At 43.4% G+C, this 18,580-nt stretch overlaps 1 protein-coding gene across 1 annotated transcript; it reads right to left on the bottom strand.

Moving 5' to 3' along the window:
- Positions 1–2,499: 2,499 nt before the first annotated feature.
- LOC127942491 (5-hydroxytryptamine receptor 3A-like) lies at positions 2,500–5,898 on the bottom strand. Its single transcript, XM_052538208.1, has 7 exons — positions 5,870–5,898; positions 4,186–4,249; positions 3,885–4,057; positions 3,734–3,778; positions 3,116–3,222; positions 2,818–2,987; positions 2,500–2,735 (listed from the first exon to the last, which is right to left on the bottom strand). Exons 1-7 carry the CDS (start codon positions 5,873–5,875, stop codon positions 2,500–2,502), a joined length of 801 nt encoding a protein of 266 aa, XP_052394168.1. The 5' UTR covers positions 5,876–5,898.
- Positions 5,899–18,580: the final 12,682 nt, after the last annotated feature.

The raw sequence follows: 18,580 nt of genomic DNA on the forward strand, positions 1-18,580 counted from the left end.
GCCTCCGGGCTCTTTAGACGGTCTCCCGAGCGGATACGTTTAGAACGCTGTTTTCACGTTGTAGTATGGACTGTGGAAACAGAGGCTTTTGGAAACGATGAAGCATGTTTAGTCTTGTAAGACGCTGTACCGAAAGACATGATTATAGCAGTAACGTTAACCCCTTACCAGTCACCCCCCATTTTTGGCATGGAGACAGAAATTACATACCCAAAATGAAGATGTTTCTATTCATGATTCTTTCTGACTAGATCCATGATCAACATTTGCCCATGAGCTAACACTTCAACGTTTACCGTTCAGGAATGGGAATAGTTTTCCTGACATGATGGATATTTATCACTGAAATGATGTTTTATCGAAATATTGGTCAAATATAAAAACCAAGTCATTAGACTTTCAATTGATGCGCGGTTTATCCAGATCAAGTAAGAGAGTGATGCTTAACATGCTGTGAAAGTGGAATGATAATAGACTGAGGCCGTTGGCGATGCTTGCAGCAAATGGGTTAACAGCAGTTATGTGCTGTTTGCTTCCAAGTGGTTTCTAAAGATACTTACTTGCCAGTTTTTTTTCGTATTACGCTCCTTAAAAGGCGACAGTAATTTTACTCACACTTGCTATCCTGCATCAAAACACGAGGGCAGATGCGTTTTAGATTAAATTTTGAGTGATCACGGCAGTGAATGGTGAAATAGGTCCCTAAATGATTAATGATTTGGTCCTACCAGAAGACTTGCATGGAAATTAAAATGTAAAATTAAATTAAGCATTTAGCAGACGCTTTTATCCAGAGACTTACGAGCTTTTTTTTTTTTTTGAACAACAAAAATAAAACAAAATATACATCTACAATGGCATTAGCAGAAGTAGATAAATGGGTTTCAAGCAAGGCACATATCAATTGAATTAATAAATATCGTGGTTTAAAAGTGGCATCATCATCCGAAGGAACTTTGTATCTGTAGTCCAAATCTATGCGCAATCCACACTCCAGATCAGCGGGTGGCGGTAATGCACCTTTACGCTGGTTTGCCAAAATCGCCATAAAACACTAGTAGAAGAAGACAGAACTGCGTCATGACGTCGTTTAACAACTTTTAAACTTTAGCCGCGAACCTGCTTTTAGATGCAACACTTTGGATGCCAACTGCCGTAAAACTCCAATGAAGAAAAAGAAGAACCTGTTTTTAGCGTCTTCGCCTGGAAATGTATTGGTTAACGTCTGCAGGAATGCTAGAGGAAGCGGCCTCAAACTGCCACTCAGCCGGAACGCCGTGGTGAAAGGCTGAGCCGCGGTTGGATTCTTTCTGCTGCAATCCAGCACTCGACGAGAGCTCTGTCTCGGGCGGCGCGATCGTTGTATCGAGCGAGGCGAGCTCGGAGCTTGCACAGTCTATTGAAAGTGAAAAAGTGAAAGTGAAGTGACATTCAGCCAAGTATGGGGACCCATACTCAGAATTTGTGCTCTGCATTTAACCCATCCGAAATGCACACACACAGAGCAGTGAACACACACACACTGTGAGCACACACCCGAAGCAGTGGGCAGCCATTTATGCTGCGGCGCCCGGGGAGCAGTTGGGGGTTCGATGCCTTGCTCAAGGGCACCTAAGTCGTGGTATTGAAGATGGAGAGAGAGCTGTTCATGCACCCCACCCACAATTCCATCCGGCCCGAGACTAGAACTCACAACCCTTCGATTGGGATTCCAACCCTCTAACCATTAGGCCACGACTTCCCCAATTGGCCTATTGGCCACGATGTGTGGCTTGGCGAGGAGAGCAGCTGTCGCGATGACGCTTAATGCTGCTCAACGGCCGTGTTTGGCTGGGTAGAAATGATCTCGAGTTCAGCAAAAGCAGCAGGTCTTATAAATCCCCTGTGTAGCAATCTTTGTTGGTACGAAAATTGGATCTGTGATAAGGTGACTGACGAAGCGAACCAGCATGCTGATAAACCGTCAATGGATAGAGGTAAGTCAGCGATATTTATACTATGGGATTGATTATTATGGTCCAGCTGTGTTGATTAGGCTAAGTATCTGACGCGCTCCTCCCGAAACTTATTAATAAATTACATAAAGAAAAGACCAACTGTGAGTGTTTCCACCTAGTGGATCCACCAATTAGTGTAATTCCTGTCACGTGTGTAAATTACAAATTCACATGCGCAATGGTTAAAGAGATGGAATTGTAACCTGAAGGTTGCGGATTTGGTTCTCAGGATCAGCAGAAAATGTATGTGTGGAGTGAATGAACAGCACTCTCTTCCACATTCAAAACCCATGACTGAGGTGCCCTTGAGCAAGGCTTTAGTACCAACCCAAATTAAATACACCTCAATTAGATAATGAAGTTCTGCATCCGAATCGCCCACTATTCCATCATTTACTATTCCCTACATTAGTCCACCAATATAGTCCAATACTAACATAGCTGCTGTGTGTATAAATCACAGTAGTCTGGATCACAATAGTGCAGCAATGTACAGTCCCAGTTACATGCACCAAATCATGGCAGTATCAGTTGCAAATCTTAGTGAATTCCCCTCTAGATCTAAAATGCCACCAACATAAACAATGAGGCTATCCCATTCCTCTTCCAGAGAGGGCTGTGAAGATTTTTCTGCCCTCATGTCTATCAGCTCCCACTCTCCTTTAGTTGTTATTGCTTCAAGAGAATTTTTGAATATCTGCTCAATGGGCAGCAAGAAGAACAACTGAATATCATCACCTGTAGAAAAAGAGACCAACAGGTACAATAGAATCACAAGCAGACAATCAGCAACATCCATGTCTAACTTCTGTTTACTCACGAGTGTGTTTGTAAGAGTTGAAAGTATATGAACAGTTCTGAAAATCAAATGGAAAGGTGTAGATGTCCAGTTTGCAGGAGCTGATTACATGAAACGGCCGTCCATCGCGCACTAGACCAGTGGAGGTCACATAGACGTAATATGTTTCTGGTGCTCGGTTTTCATCCATGCTGCAAATTAATTGCAGATAGCAGGTTTAAAGGTAATGGAGGTCCATTGCAAGTGCATAATTATGATCAACACAATTTTTCCCGCTAGTCAATAATCAAAGGTGTTAAATTCAATATTTGAAACTTACAATTCATTAATGATAATGTCTGGAACCCATATCTTCTCTCTTGGTAGTGAAATCTTTTTTGCTCCACACTCTGCAGGATCCCAGCTCAAGCCTTCAATCTGCCATGTCTAAAAAAATAATAATTCAACTAGTCCTATTGCTACTAATGCCTGAAAGTTTTTAGCAGCGTAAAATGTGTATGAAGCATGCCTGCTGGCTGTCAATACCAGATCTACACCAGGGCTGTGCAATATTTATTTTCTGTGATTATATCTTAATTGTTTATTTTAACAAAGTGCGAACTGACATTATAGAGTATGTCACTCAATTTGCAAAAAAACAAACAAACAAACAATGATTTTTTTGAGAGTCCAAGGATTCATTAGCCTATTCAGAAGCCTATTAGCATGCAATTAGAATGCCCCTATATATATATATGTTTTGAATTATTAATTTGAATGAATGATTCAAAAAAATCACTCATTAAGACTTACTGGTGGTTTTAATGTCATATTTATTTATCCATGCCAGGCCTAAACCAACCAAGGTACCAACACAAAAACACACTCAGCAAACTATTGCTTAATTATCATTATTATTATTTTTGGTCAATATTGGACAGTGTTTGTTGACTCTTACCATCCTCACCCACAGATATGTTTCCAACACCTGTGCTTTTTCATTCTGAAAGGGAAAATATATGTAATATGTAATGATTTCTATAATACTTAGTGGGATTAATACTATCAAAATGTCATGGTTTTGTAAACCTTAAGTCAAAGTTGCTTACCACTCCTAAGATTCCATAGAGAGTCAAGTCCACGGTGACGTTGGTGGGAGTGCTCAGACTTATAACTGGCCTTGCATCGCTGTAGCAGATGACTTCCTCTCTCATGGCATTAAGGAGCGATTTAGTTGTTGGTTCTGAACAGTTTAGTGACTGTACGGATCCTAGCAAGAGATCTGAAAGAGCAAAAACCTGAATAAAGCATCTGAAATTTTCTACAAAAAATAGTGGACAATATAGTTTGTTAATTATTGCCCTTTGAAATAGAATAAGAAAGAAAGAATTGAATGGAAATTATTCTTACATTGTATAATGAAGCAGTTGGTGATCAACTGGAACCAAGTAAGAGTGGCATACCATGTTCTAACCTGTTGAATACAATTGCAATATATGACATATAATCACAAAATATAATGTGACTGACTAAATAAAGCAAAACTTGTATTACCAAGATTCTTGTACATTACCAAGAAATTAAACTAGCAATAAAAAATATAGAATTTCATAATAGAATTTATAAAGAATTGATTGAATTTGATAAAGAAATTGATGAATTTCATAATAGAATTGATACAGACTGGTATCCCTTCTGCCATTCATTGCAAAGACACTTGAGCAAGCTGTGTTCAACCAGCTTTCTATGTTTCTATGTTCTTTGTACATAACAACCTCCTGGACTGTAACCAATCTGGCTTCAAAAGTGGCCACTCAACTGAGACTGCCCTGCTCTCGGTTACTGAAACCCTGCGACTGGCAAGAGCAGCTTCAAAATCCTCAGTACTCATCTTACTGCTCTTGACACTGTTAATCACCAGATTCTCCTGTCCACCCTCAGAAAGATGGGTGTCTCTGGAACCGCACTCCTGTGGTTGAAGTCTCCGATAGATCCTTCAGCGTGCCTTGGAGGGGTGATGTTTCTAAGTCACAACAACTTGCTACTGGGGTTCCTCAAGGCTCAGTAATTGGAACACTTCTCTTCTCCATCTACATGATGTCATTAGGATCTTTAATTTAGAAGTATGGCTTTTCTTATCACTGCTAGGCTGATGACACCCAACTCTACTTCTCATTCCAACCAGATGACCCGACGGTAGCTGCTCGCATTTCAGCCTGTCTGAGTGATATTTCTAGCTGGATGAATGACCATCACCTTCAGTTAGACAGAACTCCTGGTGATTCCAGCTAAACCATCGTTTCATCACAACTTCTCTATACAGCTGGGTTCATCAACCATTACTCCTTCCAGGACAGCCAGAAATCTAGCCTCATCAGGTTACACTGGCTACCAGTAGCCGCTGGCATCAAATTCAAGGTAGGGATGCTTGCCTACAAGATGACCACTGGAACGGCACCAACATACCTAAACTCACTAGTTAAATCTTATGTGCCCTCCAGAAGTGTGCGCTCTGCAAGTGAACGACGCCTTGTGGTGCCATCCCAAAAAAGTTCAAAATCACTCTGACCACTCACTGACCTTTTCCTGGATTGTGCCCAGCTGGTGGATTGACCTCCCAATCTCTATTCGTACAGCTGAGTCTTTACTCATTTTCAAGAAACATCTAAAGACTCATCTTTTTCACCAGCACTTAACCAACTAATACTAGCACTTTTCCTTTTCTTGTCTTTCATATAAAAAAAAAAAAATAATAAAAAAAATAAAAAACTTGCTAAGCGTTCTGTACTAGACTAACTGAGACTTGTCATGGCACTTGTATACTGTTGTTGTTCTCTTGTTGATTTGACTGCTTCTATTGTTCTCATTTGTAAGTCGCTTAGGATAAAAGCGTCTGCTAAATTATTAAATGTAAATGTAAATCAAAAGAAAATGATAATAATAATAAATAAAACAGTAAATGTAATGCTTACAACTGTGGAGTAGCTATTATTACAGCTATTAATCTATCTATTAAAACTATAACACTGTATTTAAAAGTTGTTGTTTTTTTTACACATAAAATTAAATATTACAACACAAAATACAGTCTTACCTCCATTCTTGGAAGATGGATAGAAGTCATGAGTCCTCAATTAACTAGACTGCAAGTAAATTATTAGCAAACTCTTTTTTTATGTGTGGAGGTTTATATAGCAGAATGGAGAGTGAAGATAACGTAAATACTAGCTTGTTATATGAATTATTTGTTTATACAAATTAGAATAACCACAACAGGGGGCAATGCCTTTTCACATCTCTCATAAATCAAAGCATTTTTCTAAATGTGATGTAGCTACAGCAATTCGATTTCAATATTCATTCAAATTCAGTATCTAAATTCATTCACGTATTTGGTCGAAACTTTCTTTTTTTCAGTCAAAAGGACCATCAGCCACTATTTTTGAGGGAGGACAGCTTGAAGTTGCAGTAGTGAAGATGGGATGAGACTGGGGCCTGAAGCTGAATCTGAGAAGGGCTTGGCAAGTTAGCAACATTTTGATACTTGGATTCAGATTATATGTTTTCTTGCAGTATGCAGGTTGTATGTTATCCCAGCAACAACCTCCCACTCTCTCTTGTGAAGAGGGAGTTAATCACATAGTCTCCCCATGTTAAATGGGTCATATGATGCGATTTCACATTTTAATTTCTCTTTGAAGTGTTACAGGTTTCAAAGACTAAAGTTTCTAATCCAAAGAGATATTCTTTATAAAAGTTAAGACCACGCCCCACTAAAATGGCTCATCTAAACACGCCCCCACATCTCTACATCACTGTGTGGGAGAATTTGCATAACACTGCCCAAATGTACACGCAAATAAAGAAGGTGCAACGTTGATTTTTGCTGTAGTATTGTTGTCGCTGCTGCCACAATGTTGTGGAGATGCTGTGTGTTTCAAAATTAGTTTGTTTGGCCTTCCAAAAGAGGATGATATATGCTTCGTTATGCCTGCAGCTGATCCATGCTGATCCTTGAGGAAATACATCAACTTTGTCCCATGGATCGCCAATCGTGGATGGAGTGGAGTCCAGCCCAAGATCATCACATGTGGTAAGTGTTGGGCTGGAGCGTCGCTACAAGCAGCGAAGCTACTAGTTTAACTACATTTCTCAGTAGTGTGGTTGTAGCTTTGCTGCTTTCTGAATCAAATAGCTTTTTAGTAGCAAAGCTCTTTTTTTTTTCTTTCTTTTTTTTCTTACCAAGTAGTGCGGTAGCTTACACACAAGCTACATTTTCGCAAACATTTCTGAAACTCAAACTCAAATTAGGAAATACTACTGCTAAGATCACTGATCCTGGATCAGTAAGTGATGCGACAGCGCCACTTCATCTTATTCGTGTTTCCGGTGGATAACGCCACCTTCTGCTCCTGGCGGTACCACTCCTTAGCCAGTCAAGCAAAAAAGTACTTGATGAAATTATGATAGGGGGTGAGATTGGAGAACAGTTGATCCCGAGGAGTGAGTCGCCATGGCCGTACCCCGACAAGTACATGACAATGACCGAGATAACAGAGAGAAAATATGTTGTCAGATGCTTATTGTGCAACCCCAGATTGAAACTGCTTTTAACTTCGAAGACATCAGACACAAATTTGAGGACACATATTCAGGTGATTCCCAAATACACAACCATCGCAATTCAGTCTTCAAACACAAACTCAGCACTTTCTAGCTATATTTTTTCTATCTGTTGGTTATATTTAAAGAATTTCCAACTGATGATTTTTTTGAGCAGTGTAGAGTAGCACTTGTTATTTGCTGTTTCTCCGATCACAAATGGAGACATGGTTTTATGTTTACATGGCACAATACGCAATTCAAAATGTAAAAACGCAGTATAAGTCATTATAATCATTAATTATGTCCCCACTGGATGCAACAAATGCCACGTTTGTAATGGATTTCATTGGTTTTGTCTCTGCGATTTTTTTTGTAGTATTGTAGTATTAAGAAATACTTTTGACTATTAAACAATTCGATTTTCAAAGATCTTTGTAACCACTTTGCAAAAATAATACCTCTGTATCAATGTGATCACCTCCAGAAAATACAATGGTTAATGATATTCTGTTTAGGATAGACAATATGTATTAGCTTAGCTTTCTAAAACAAGCACAGTTGCAGATTTAGTGATATATGTCTTGTCATTTACACTAAAAATATTGGCAAACAAATCTCCAAAATGAGGAATAAAACCTCAAATGTTCTCCTGCTCAGGCAGAGACCACAAGGGCATGATGGATCATACAAACCAAGCAAACCAAGATTGAGAGTTGGGTTAGAGCACTTACACTATGTAAATTTGAGCAACCTGCATATCTGATTTAAATCAAACAAATGGATCCAGCATTGTATTTGATCTCTTTGCCATCTTCTTAATCATTTTGTTCTAGCAAATATGATGATAAATCTCAGCTGAGTTTTGCATAGAAGCTGTAGATCTCCATCTCCAACAACAAAAAATTCATTAAAAGTACTCATGTTGGCATGAAACACTTAAAACCTAAAGCTATGTCAACATTATTCTGGATAAATTAGAAAATGCTTCCTTTTCTTTATGTTTTTGCCTTTCTTCTACACTGAGACTAAGAGTTTTGTCAAGTAATAACTATGCTTTTTGAAGACGTTTTCCCAAGTGGATACATTTGAAAATGTAATTATAACATTGTAGTGTGGACTGTGAAAATTGTGTTCACGTTAATAATATTGCTTAAGATACATTTAGATGAAGAATATTTACTCAAAAAAGATGAAGACATTGGCATTATAGACTATTCAATGAATGGCGATTGAGTGCTGGTTGCAGGGCCGGCCCTAGCATTTTGGGGGCCCAAGATTTTCAAAAGATGCCCCCCTCTCATAACCACCCCCATCTCCCATTTTATTCATCTTACATTGATACTTTATTGTAAAGCAATGTTATTTTAGGAACATTTGTCACGGGGTGACTTTGTAAGGGCGGAACGAAAAAAACGATGGAGATTGGTTCCGCCCGGACTGTAATCCTCAAACACCGGATGCTTCCGGGAAACCCGGGAAAAGAAATCAGGGGTTTATCGCTCGCAGGTGGTTAGATGAGCGGCGCGATCGCGGATTGGGCAGTATGAAGAGCAGGAGGAGGATAAAGAGGGCCTCAGAAACTGCAGAGGGAGGTCTTTTTATTCCAGCCGTTTCGGCGCGTGTGTTGGAGCGTTTGGGCGAGTGTAGCAGGAGGAAGGCGGAGGATATTGTTGGCTGGGCGAAGACGGAGACAAGGATTCGGCAGAAACAGAAACTGGGCTGAGTATATTGGGATGTCTACTTAACTGTGAAATATTTTATGGACATGTGTAACAAACTTTGAGTGGTTGGAAACAGGAAGACTCACTGGAAGTACCGCCGAAGGAGGCCCTTTCGACGGGTTATGTGACAGCTGGAGGAGTGTCCAAGAGCTGGGAAGCAGAGGAGAAAAAGAGGCCTCGTGTTAATAACGGTGTGAGTACCCTAAACCCTCGTACAGCAACAATAGCCTTTGGAGTGAACTATTTGTGAGCCTTCTTGTGAGTTTGCGGCATAGTGATTGTGCGGCCCCACGGTGGAGGAGGATTGTGGGTGAGCCGGGACCAGTGAGCGAGAGCAAAGATTTGGGGTGTCGTGGCGGTGACGCTTTAAAGGAATGTTCGTTGCATCAGTCCTCTACGAATTCCAGGACGAGTCTTGAGTCAGATGGGGTTGTGACCCTAAATTCACCAAGAGTGTGTGGAGTGCAGTGGGTGAGTCTCTGTCCGTTGCTGTGAGTGTATGCACTGGAAAATTGCAGTGTGGTGCTGTATTTGTGTCGTCAACAACCACCTTTCAGGCCTGACGAAACCCTGTAAAAGAAGAGAGTGCTGAGGCGGGCGAAGAAAACATCTCAAATCATATGCCGTCGACGACACCTTACCTTTCTTCTCTACATGGCAGTGGGGAGAAACATTTCCAAGTAAAAACAGTGTGGATGTAGTGGAAGTACTATCGTTGAGGAGTTGGTTGCTGTAGGAGGAAATCAGCTGTGTGTGTGTGTATATTCTGCTGTGGAGTTCTTTAAAGGTTCGCCCCCGTCTAGACCTTTTGCCCTGTTGGTTGGGAGAAAGAGGAGGAAAGCGTTCGACTCCCCCAGTGTAACACGCCCCGGAGGAAACGACTTGCCTGTGTGTGGGATACCATCGGAGGCCGTGTTCGGCCCGGCGCAGCAGCAGCTTCTTATTTACATTCCTATCAGCAGTTGGTTGAATCTTCAGAAAAGGAACGCCTGATGTCTTTTCCTCGAGTGTCTGTGAGTTACATTCTCTTCCCGTTTCCCTGCAGATTTACCGTAAGCCTTGTGCCCAAAGCTAAAGCCAGCATATTGTGTTGTACACCCGCCTGTATGCCCAAGTGAAGCCCCAGTTACTTTGATGTACTTACCTTATGCCCAAAGCTAAAGCCAGCATATTGTGTTGTACACCCGCCTGTATGCCCAAGTGAAGCCCCAGTTACTTTGATGTACTTACCTTATGCTCAAAGCTAAAGCCAGCATATTGTGTTGTACACCCGCCTGTATGCCCAAGTGAAGCCCCAGTTACTTTGATGTACTTACCTTATGCCCAAAGCTAAAGCCAGCATATTGTGTTGTACACCCGCCTGTATGCCCAAGTGAAGCCCCAGTTACTTTGATGTACTTACCTTATGCCCAAAGCTAAAGCCAGCATATTGTGTTGTACACCCGCCTGTATGCCCAAGTGAAGCCCCAGTTACTTTGATGTACTTACCTTATGCCCAAAGCTAAAGCCAGCATATTGTGTTGTACACCCGCCTGTATGCCCAAGTGAAGCCCCAGTTACTTTGATGTACTTACCTTATGCCCAAAGCTAAAGCCAGCATATTGTGTTGTACACCTGCCTGTATGCCCCAGTGAAGCCCCAGCTGTCTTGTCTATAGACTTACCTGTGTCCTGAGTAAAGAACCAGTGGCCCCTTTGTCCACAGTCTGTGCCCAAGTCCTGTTATCTCTACCTGTATGTTCTTGTGCAGAACTAGTGGGGCCCTTGGAAGCATCTACTCACACGTTGACCCGCCACTCAGGATATAGAAACCGCGGAGCTTCCCCGTACGCTTCCCAGTACGGTGTCAGTCGGATCCCGTTAGCCATTGTACGCTCCACGTTCATCGGGACGACCGGGAGTTCAAATCCGCTGGGCCGACTCGGAGTTGCCGCGAGCAGCAGCAGGTATCCACCGTGCATTCAAATTTCAAATACTTACCACTTGTGTGTGTCACGTCCAGGAAAGGAGGGGGCCCTGGACAGTCGCCCTGTAAGCCAGAATAAGGGACACTGGTGAATAAGCTGATTGTTGATATCGCCCAAAGGAAAAAGGAGTGAAAGGCTCACCTGAGATCTCCCGCGACGGAGCTTGAGAGACCCGAGACTGTTGCGCCCCAATCGGAGAATTGGATTTTAGCTTCCCTTCCCCCTTCCACAATAACCTTTTTTTGTAATTTAATAAAGTGGTTTTAATATTTAATTACTGGTTTCCTTGTGTGTCTGGTCATTGGGGTGTTCTTGGGACCTCCTCGAGGTGCAAACAAGGAAGGGGCGTGACCCACGACACCTGTGGTCCGCTCCGACCTGTGACACATTCATGTGATATTATAGTTTTTGTTAAAATATTTATTGAATTATATATATTGAATTACTAGCTGAATTATATAAAATATATATTTTTTGAGTTAAATATAATAACCGTTGTTAAAAAATACCTAACTGTCTTAATCATAATATGAAGATTTACTTAAGCATTTTAACAATAATTTAAAACTTTTAAAATGTAAAAGCTTAACCATTGCTTTCAGAAAAATGTATGAACATTTTGTGACATTATTGCTTTAATAAAGCAATAACTCCTGGATAATGAAAAGTAAAGAGAATAATAATATATTATTATTATCAATAATAATACAGAATAATCTATTTTGGGGTGGCATTTGGGCTGCCTTGTTTTATTCCTGATTAAAATGTAAAAATGTAGTAATGTTTGAATAAAGATATTGTATATTTCAACATTTGTGTTATTTGATAAAGACCAAAGTGCTAAAAAATCAGAAGTTGGGCTTTGTGTGCAGGGGTAACCATGCTAACGGTCTATTTCTGCTGTTTCTTGTGATGCGGGAGAGAGGACTCAAAAGTGAGAATGCCGATTACAGTTCTTTATTTGAGACAGAGTCTTGACCACAGGTAATCCAACTTAAATGAGAGAGAAAAACGAACTGAAGAAACCCATAGACTGGGAAATAACTTGAACACAAAAACTCCTCTGTGGCAGGGAAGACCAGAGCACAGGCGAGGAACACAAACTCATGAAGACGCTGATGAAGGGTGAGCTCCAAACAGGTAAGCTGTAGCAGCTCTTGGCAAGTAGGGTACTGTGGATGTATGACGAGCACAGAGTAATTCCAGCAGTGGTGGTAAAATAGTGACACACCCCGACAGGACAGGACAAAACATAAGAAAACGCACCTGCGACATCAAACAATCTGACAATAGGACAGGAGAGAAGAGGGTTAGGAAAAGCCAAGATAATGAGACAGGACGCGGAACAGGTGGGGAGGAATGAGCCTAATGGAAAATGAGAACAGCTGTCAGTAATGAAACGGAGGGTAATGGGAAAAAGTGTGAGGGAGTGACCAGCAGAGGGAGACAGGATCATGACAGTACCATCCCCTCAATGAGTGCCTCCTGGCGCTCCCGAGGGGGAACTCTGTCGAGACCGGAGGCAATCATCAATGAGTGAGGGGTCCAAGATGTCCCAGGAGGAGACCCAACTTCTCTCCTCAGGACCATACCCCTCCTAATCGACCAGATACTGGTGTCCACGTCCCTGACGTCGCATGTCCAGGATCATGCATACAGTGTAGACAGGGAACTTTCAATCCGAACGGTGGTGAACGACGAACGAGGGGAAGAGTGGTTAACCGGCTTTATGCGAGAAATGTGAAATAAGGGGTGAATGATGGTGGTAGATTTAGTTTGACGGCGACAGGGTTAATGATCTTGACTATGCGGAACGGTCCGATAAAACGTGGTGCCAGTTTGCGAGACTCAGAATAGAGCGGAATATTGGAAGTGGAAAGCCACACTCTCTGACCCAAAACATAGCGAGGGCTCTTGACATGAGATCTATTGGCCACGACGCTCATGCGTTTTCTCGAATGACAAAGGGCGAATCTTACTCTTCTCCAGGTTCGTTTGCAGCAACTGATAAACGTGTGAATGGATGGACCGTCAGTAATGGTCTCTTGAGACGAGAATAGAGGGTGTTGGTAACCCAGGCAACACTGAAATGGTGCATATTCTGCCCAGGGGAGCTGTTCAGACCAGGACGCGGGATTACAAAAGGCTAGACTGCAGAGGATGCGGGCTACGATTTGATTGGCTCGTTCTGCCTGACCTTTAGTCTGAGGGTGAAAACCCGAAGCGAGGCTGGCGGTGGCCCCAATAAGGCAACAGAACTCTCTCCAAAACTGTGAGGTGAATTGCGGACCCCTGCCGGACACGACATCGGTGGGTAGCCCATGAATCTTGAACACAGTATTAACCATATTCTTAGTAGTCTCCTTGGCAGAGGGGAGTTTAGCAAGTGGAATGAAGTGATGTGATTTAGAAAAACGGTCAACTATAGTCAGGATGACCGTATTACCGGCCGAGGGATGGAGACCGGTAATAAAATCGAGAGCTATATGTGACCAAGGGCGGGTGGGGATAGGTAGCGACCGCAAGAGACCAGCAGGTGGGGAATTACCTGCCTTAGTTTGGGTGCAGACAGAACAGGTGGCGATAAAATGGCGCGTCACGGTTTAAGGTCGGCCACCAGAAGCATTGACGGATAAATGCAATAGTGCCCCGGACACTGGGGTGAGCGGTTAATTTGGAAGAATGAGCCCACTGAAGGACGACTAGATGAGTAGGTACCAGGACAAAGCCTTGCGGGGGGGCAACGCGAGAGAGCATGCCTCACCTGTCTCTCGATTCCCCAAACCATAGCACCCAACAAGCGCCAAGGGTGAATAATATCTTCCTGGGGTGTAGCGGAGGATGAGGGATCGAAGAGATGGGACAACGTGTCGGGTTTGACGTTCTTAGAGCCAGGGCGGTAAGAGATGACAAAATCAAAACGAGTAAAAAATGGTGCCCACCGAGCCTGACGCCCATTCATTCTCTTTGCGGAGCGGATGTATTCCAAATTATGATGGTCAGTCCAAACGACAAAAGGGACAGTGGAGCCCTCTAACAGTTCACAATTACTGACATCATAATTATGCTCCGCGGGGGAGAGATGATGGGAAAAGTAGGTGAATTGGTGTATCTTGATGATAGCACAATCGTACGGGCGGTGAGGGGGAAGTGACATAGCTCGGGAACGACTGAAAACCTCTCGCAAATTGTGATACTCCTCCGGTACACCAGACAAATCTCCTGCCTCCTCCTGAAACACAGAGACAGAAGACAAAGGGGAAACAGCAGAGACTAAACACTCAACATTACATGACAATTTCCAAGACAAGATAGATCCCTTAGCCCAATCAATGTGAGGGTTATGGAGCTTAAGCCAAGGATGGCCTAGAACAACCGGAGTGAAAGGAGAACGAAAAATAAAAAATGATATTGTTTTCTGTGGTTGCAGGAAATGGTAAGAGTCAATGGATTAGTCTCTTTCTGTACTCTAGGTAGGGAGCTGCCATCAAGGGCAAAAAGAGGAGTGGAGTCTCTTAAGTGTGTGAGAGGAATACCGTGCTGAAGCACCCACTCCTCATCCACAAAGTTTCCCTCAGCTCCAGAGTCGATCAGGACAGAGCAGAAGACTGACGACCCAGCACAATGGAGTTGCGCCGGAAGTGTAGTACTAGAAGGGATGATCTTGGTGGTAGCGCTCGCCAGTAACCCTCCACCTACTGACGAGCACTGGCTTTTACCGGACATGCAGAAACAAAGTGCTTGGAGCTGGCACAGTACATGCAGAGACGATTCAAAATCCTCCTGTCAAACTCCTTAGAAGAGATCCGCAGACCACCCAGCTGCATCGGCTCTGTGTCCTGGGCCGTGGTTGGGGGAATGGAGTTGGCAGGGGGTGAGGAAAAGAGAGCATCCTCAAGGCTGTGAGCTCGGCACCGTTGGTCAAATCGCCTCTCCACACGAATGGCTAGGTCAACGAGGTTGTAAAGCCAAGTGGGGATCTCGCCGATGAGGACTTTATTTACTCACCACATCTAAAACTGCATACATAATGAAATCTAAATTAATATTTATTGGTGTCCTTGGATTAATAACTGGCTGCACTTCAGATTTGTTGAAGACACTCTCTTTAAGTGCTTGTAGGAGAGACTCGGCGGTTGGCTGGGAGCAGTTTATAGGGTGTGCATATCTCATGAAAGCAGATGTGAGATGGGTTCAGAAGAGAGTACAAAGATACTGACGAAAGATACAAGCTATTTACATGCTTATTAAACCAAAAAGATGAAATACAGTCCTAGAGACTACGAGCACCATGCTCTTTTGAATGAGTTGCTCATATTTCTGACTTATTGAACTAATTTTTACATTGCACGATGAAGCAGATGAAGAGAGTTGTAGAAGATTGCAAGTTCATTGTCTAGGCTGCAATGACAAACAAACATTTGTTTCTGAATTCACAACACGACCAAATCTCTAATAAATCAACAAGTAGGTTTCTTGACCATATTTAGACCTTTTGATTTGATTCATCAACAGTCTGATCAGACCTGACCTACATGAATATCTCCTTCAGCGTTATATCTACAAAATGCCATTAATTAGATTAAATACAAGTTTATTTATATAGTGCTTTTCAAAATACAAATTGTTGCAAAGCAACTTTTCAGGAAACTAATTTTCTACAATATTTAGTAGTTGTGTGAGGAAAAGACGATCAGGAGTGAGAGGACAAATGCCAAGGATCTGACAATACAAAATGGGGAAGCACACATGATATAGGGACACAAATGAGCCACAGCTGGAACTGATATTTCGTTACGCTATTCAGACACGTCCACTCACCGCGCACACAACAGTAAACATAGCACAGATGACACTGTGACAAGTAGCTTATTAGTAGTAACTGTCAGTTAATGTACATATAGCAGAAATGTCTGGGGGAAAAAATAAAGGCATAATCAAACAGAAGACGAACACTATTAACACTATTATTAACAGCAATTATTATATGATGTAATCAAACTTATAGCAAAATTGGGTAGTTCTATATGTTGTTTCAGGTTTGGCATCATCTGAGGTCCTCTGAGGGGTTGGCATCATCTCTTCTCAGGTGTTCTGGATCCAGACTGAAGCTGTGTAAATCCTATTTAGTCAAAAACAGAGAAACAGATAGAGACATAATGAGCACAGCTGCTGTTAAAACCAAGCAAAATAGATTTGTTTAACCCAAGCTAAAGAATAATAATGTGCATTTGATCAGATATAACTGCAGTACAAGATTATGAGATGTATTATTTGAATGCTTGGCAAAATAAATGCGTTTTTAATCTAGGTTTTAAAAGAGAGTGTGTGTCTGAAGCCTGAACATTATCAGGAAGGCTATTCCAGAGTTTGGGAGACAAATGTGAAAAAGCTCTACCTCCTTTAATGTATTTGCTATCCTAGAAACTACCAAAAGTCCAGTGTTTTGTGACCTTAGGGAGCGTGATGGATTGTAACGTGGTAGAAGGCTAGTTAGGTACACAGGAGCTAAAGCATTAAGGGCATTTTAGGTTAGTAATAATATTTTGTAACTGATACGAAACGTAATAGGTGCAGTAGGTGCAATAGGTGCCCCTGCAGAGACTGTAGAATTGGGGTAATATGATCATATTTTCTTGACCTGGTAAGGAATCTAGCTGCTGCATTTTGGACTACCTGTACCATTTTTATTAAAGATGCAGGACAACCACCTAGAAGTGCATTACAATAGTCCAGTCTAGAGGTCATGAATGCATGAACTAGCTTTTCTGCATCAGAGACAGATACCATGTTTCGTAGCTTGACTCTGTTTCTATGATGGAAGAATGCAGGTTTTGTAACATGGGAAATATGATTTTAGAAAAACAAGTTGTTGTCTAATAACACACCCTGATTTTTGACTGTAGAGGAAGTAACAGTACAACTGTCTAGTTACAAATTGTAACCCAGGAGATTCTGTGTACTGTTTTTTGGTCCAGTCAGTAATATCTCTGTTCCCTTTCAGTCGGTCACTTTCGACGTTACGAATGGGATCTCGCCCGAGAGCCCAATCACCTTCGAGTGGTACAAAATGAGCCAATGGTACTGCGGAATTTGCATCGCGAGCTCCGCCCCGCAGAGCGGGTATATAAGGAGCAACGTGAGCAACTCGCATTCAAGCTTTCGCTTCGGAGCTGAGCACATCGCTTGCTGCAATCACCGGAGTGTTTACAAGCAAGAGCTGGTGTTGGTGTGACGGCGCGATTCAGCGGTTCGTCTGGGTTTCCTGCGACAGCTCCCGCGTTCCCCTGAGCGCTTCAACACCTCTAAAAGAGACAAATTTCTCTCACAAAAGAGATACGGGCCGATTTGTGTCTTTTTAAAGATGTCATTTCGCCCATGTGTTTCTGGGTGCGGTCGATATATCGCTCCTCGTGACGGTCACGATCATTGTGTCAGGTGTCTGGGCTTCCATTGCGGGGACATGACCATCTCGGCGTTGAGATCGAGACTCGATTACCTTAAAAGGTATAGAGTCCCATCTGCCACACCCCGTTCTAGCTTTTCTTCTCGTAAGAGGGCTACTTCGGCTGGTGGCCAGGGTGATCTGAGGGTTACCGTGTGGGCTTCCCCGACGAGCGAACCTCCTCGGGCCACACCCCCCTCACATACACTGCAGCCGGTCGAGTTCCCGGATGAGTTTGCTGGACCCTCTCATGCTCCTGACATCTCATTCGGGGCTCACGAAGAGGATCGTATGTCGATCGCCGCATCACAAGGCGGGCTTGAATCCTCAGGAGATGAGGGTTAGGCTGCGTTGCCTCCCTCGGGAGTGCCAGCGTTGTCCGAGTCCGATCCCGAGCTGACGGCCGTGCTTTCCCGGGCAGCGGAGAGCATCGGGCTTGAGTGGAATCCTCACCCTGTCCCGAGTGCTCGAGGCTGGATGATTGGTTCCTGGGGGCTACTCATGCGGATCGCCAGCACCCCCCTCTGGTTCCTTTCTTCCCGGAAGTGCACCAGGAAGTAAATAGTTCATGGAAGGCACCTTTAACTGCCCGAAACCCTTCTGGTTCTTCCTCCGCCAGGATGGCCTCTTCGGTGACGGGGTAGAGAGCTTTGCCCAGCAGTTCTCTGCCGCCCAGAAGCAGTCTGAGGCCATTAGACACATCCTGCCCCGGCGGCCTACCTCTGCTTCCACCCCGCCACCGGCGCAACCTCAGCCTGCTCGTCGCCGAGGGCGCCCCCCTGCGGCCTCCTTCACTCCCACTCGGCCACAGCAGCAGCCTTCACCCCAGGCGCAGCGAGGAGATGGCCGCAGAAGGGCGGCGCAACCCGTCTCTGCCCCTAAACCTGCCAAACGCCAGGCCAAGCGGAGTTCCTGAGACGGGCGACCCGGAGTTGGAGACGTCAGCTCATCAGGAGATGGTAGCAGGACCACTCCTTCCCACGGAGGGGGAAGGAGCGGCTGGTGGTACCCAAACCTTCACTAAAAGAGCTGTTTCCTCTACCTCCGGGTCCCAAGAGGCCACGAACG

The sequence above is a fragment of the Carassius gibelio genome, chromosome A22, assembly GCF_023724105.1.
Source record: "Carassius gibelio isolate Cgi1373 ecotype wild population from Czech Republic chromosome A22, carGib1.2-hapl.c, whole genome shotgun sequence".
NCBI classification, from domain to species: Eukaryota; Metazoa; Chordata; class Actinopteri; order Cypriniformes; family Cyprinidae; genus Carassius; species Carassius gibelio.

What these genes read in the sequence shown, in the direction of transcription:
- LOC127942491 (XM_052538208.1), bottom strand. An exon ending in TCTATGGAATCTTAGGAGTG is followed by an intron (nt 3,779 to 3,884) that starts GTAAGCAACTTT and finishes TTTCCCTTTCAG; the next exon opens with AATGAAAAAGCACAGGTGTT. An exon ending in CATATCTGTGGGTGAGGATG is followed by an intron (nt 3,223 to 3,733) that starts GTAAGAGTCAAC and finishes TTATTTTTTTAG; the next exon opens with ACATGGCAGATTGAAGGCTT.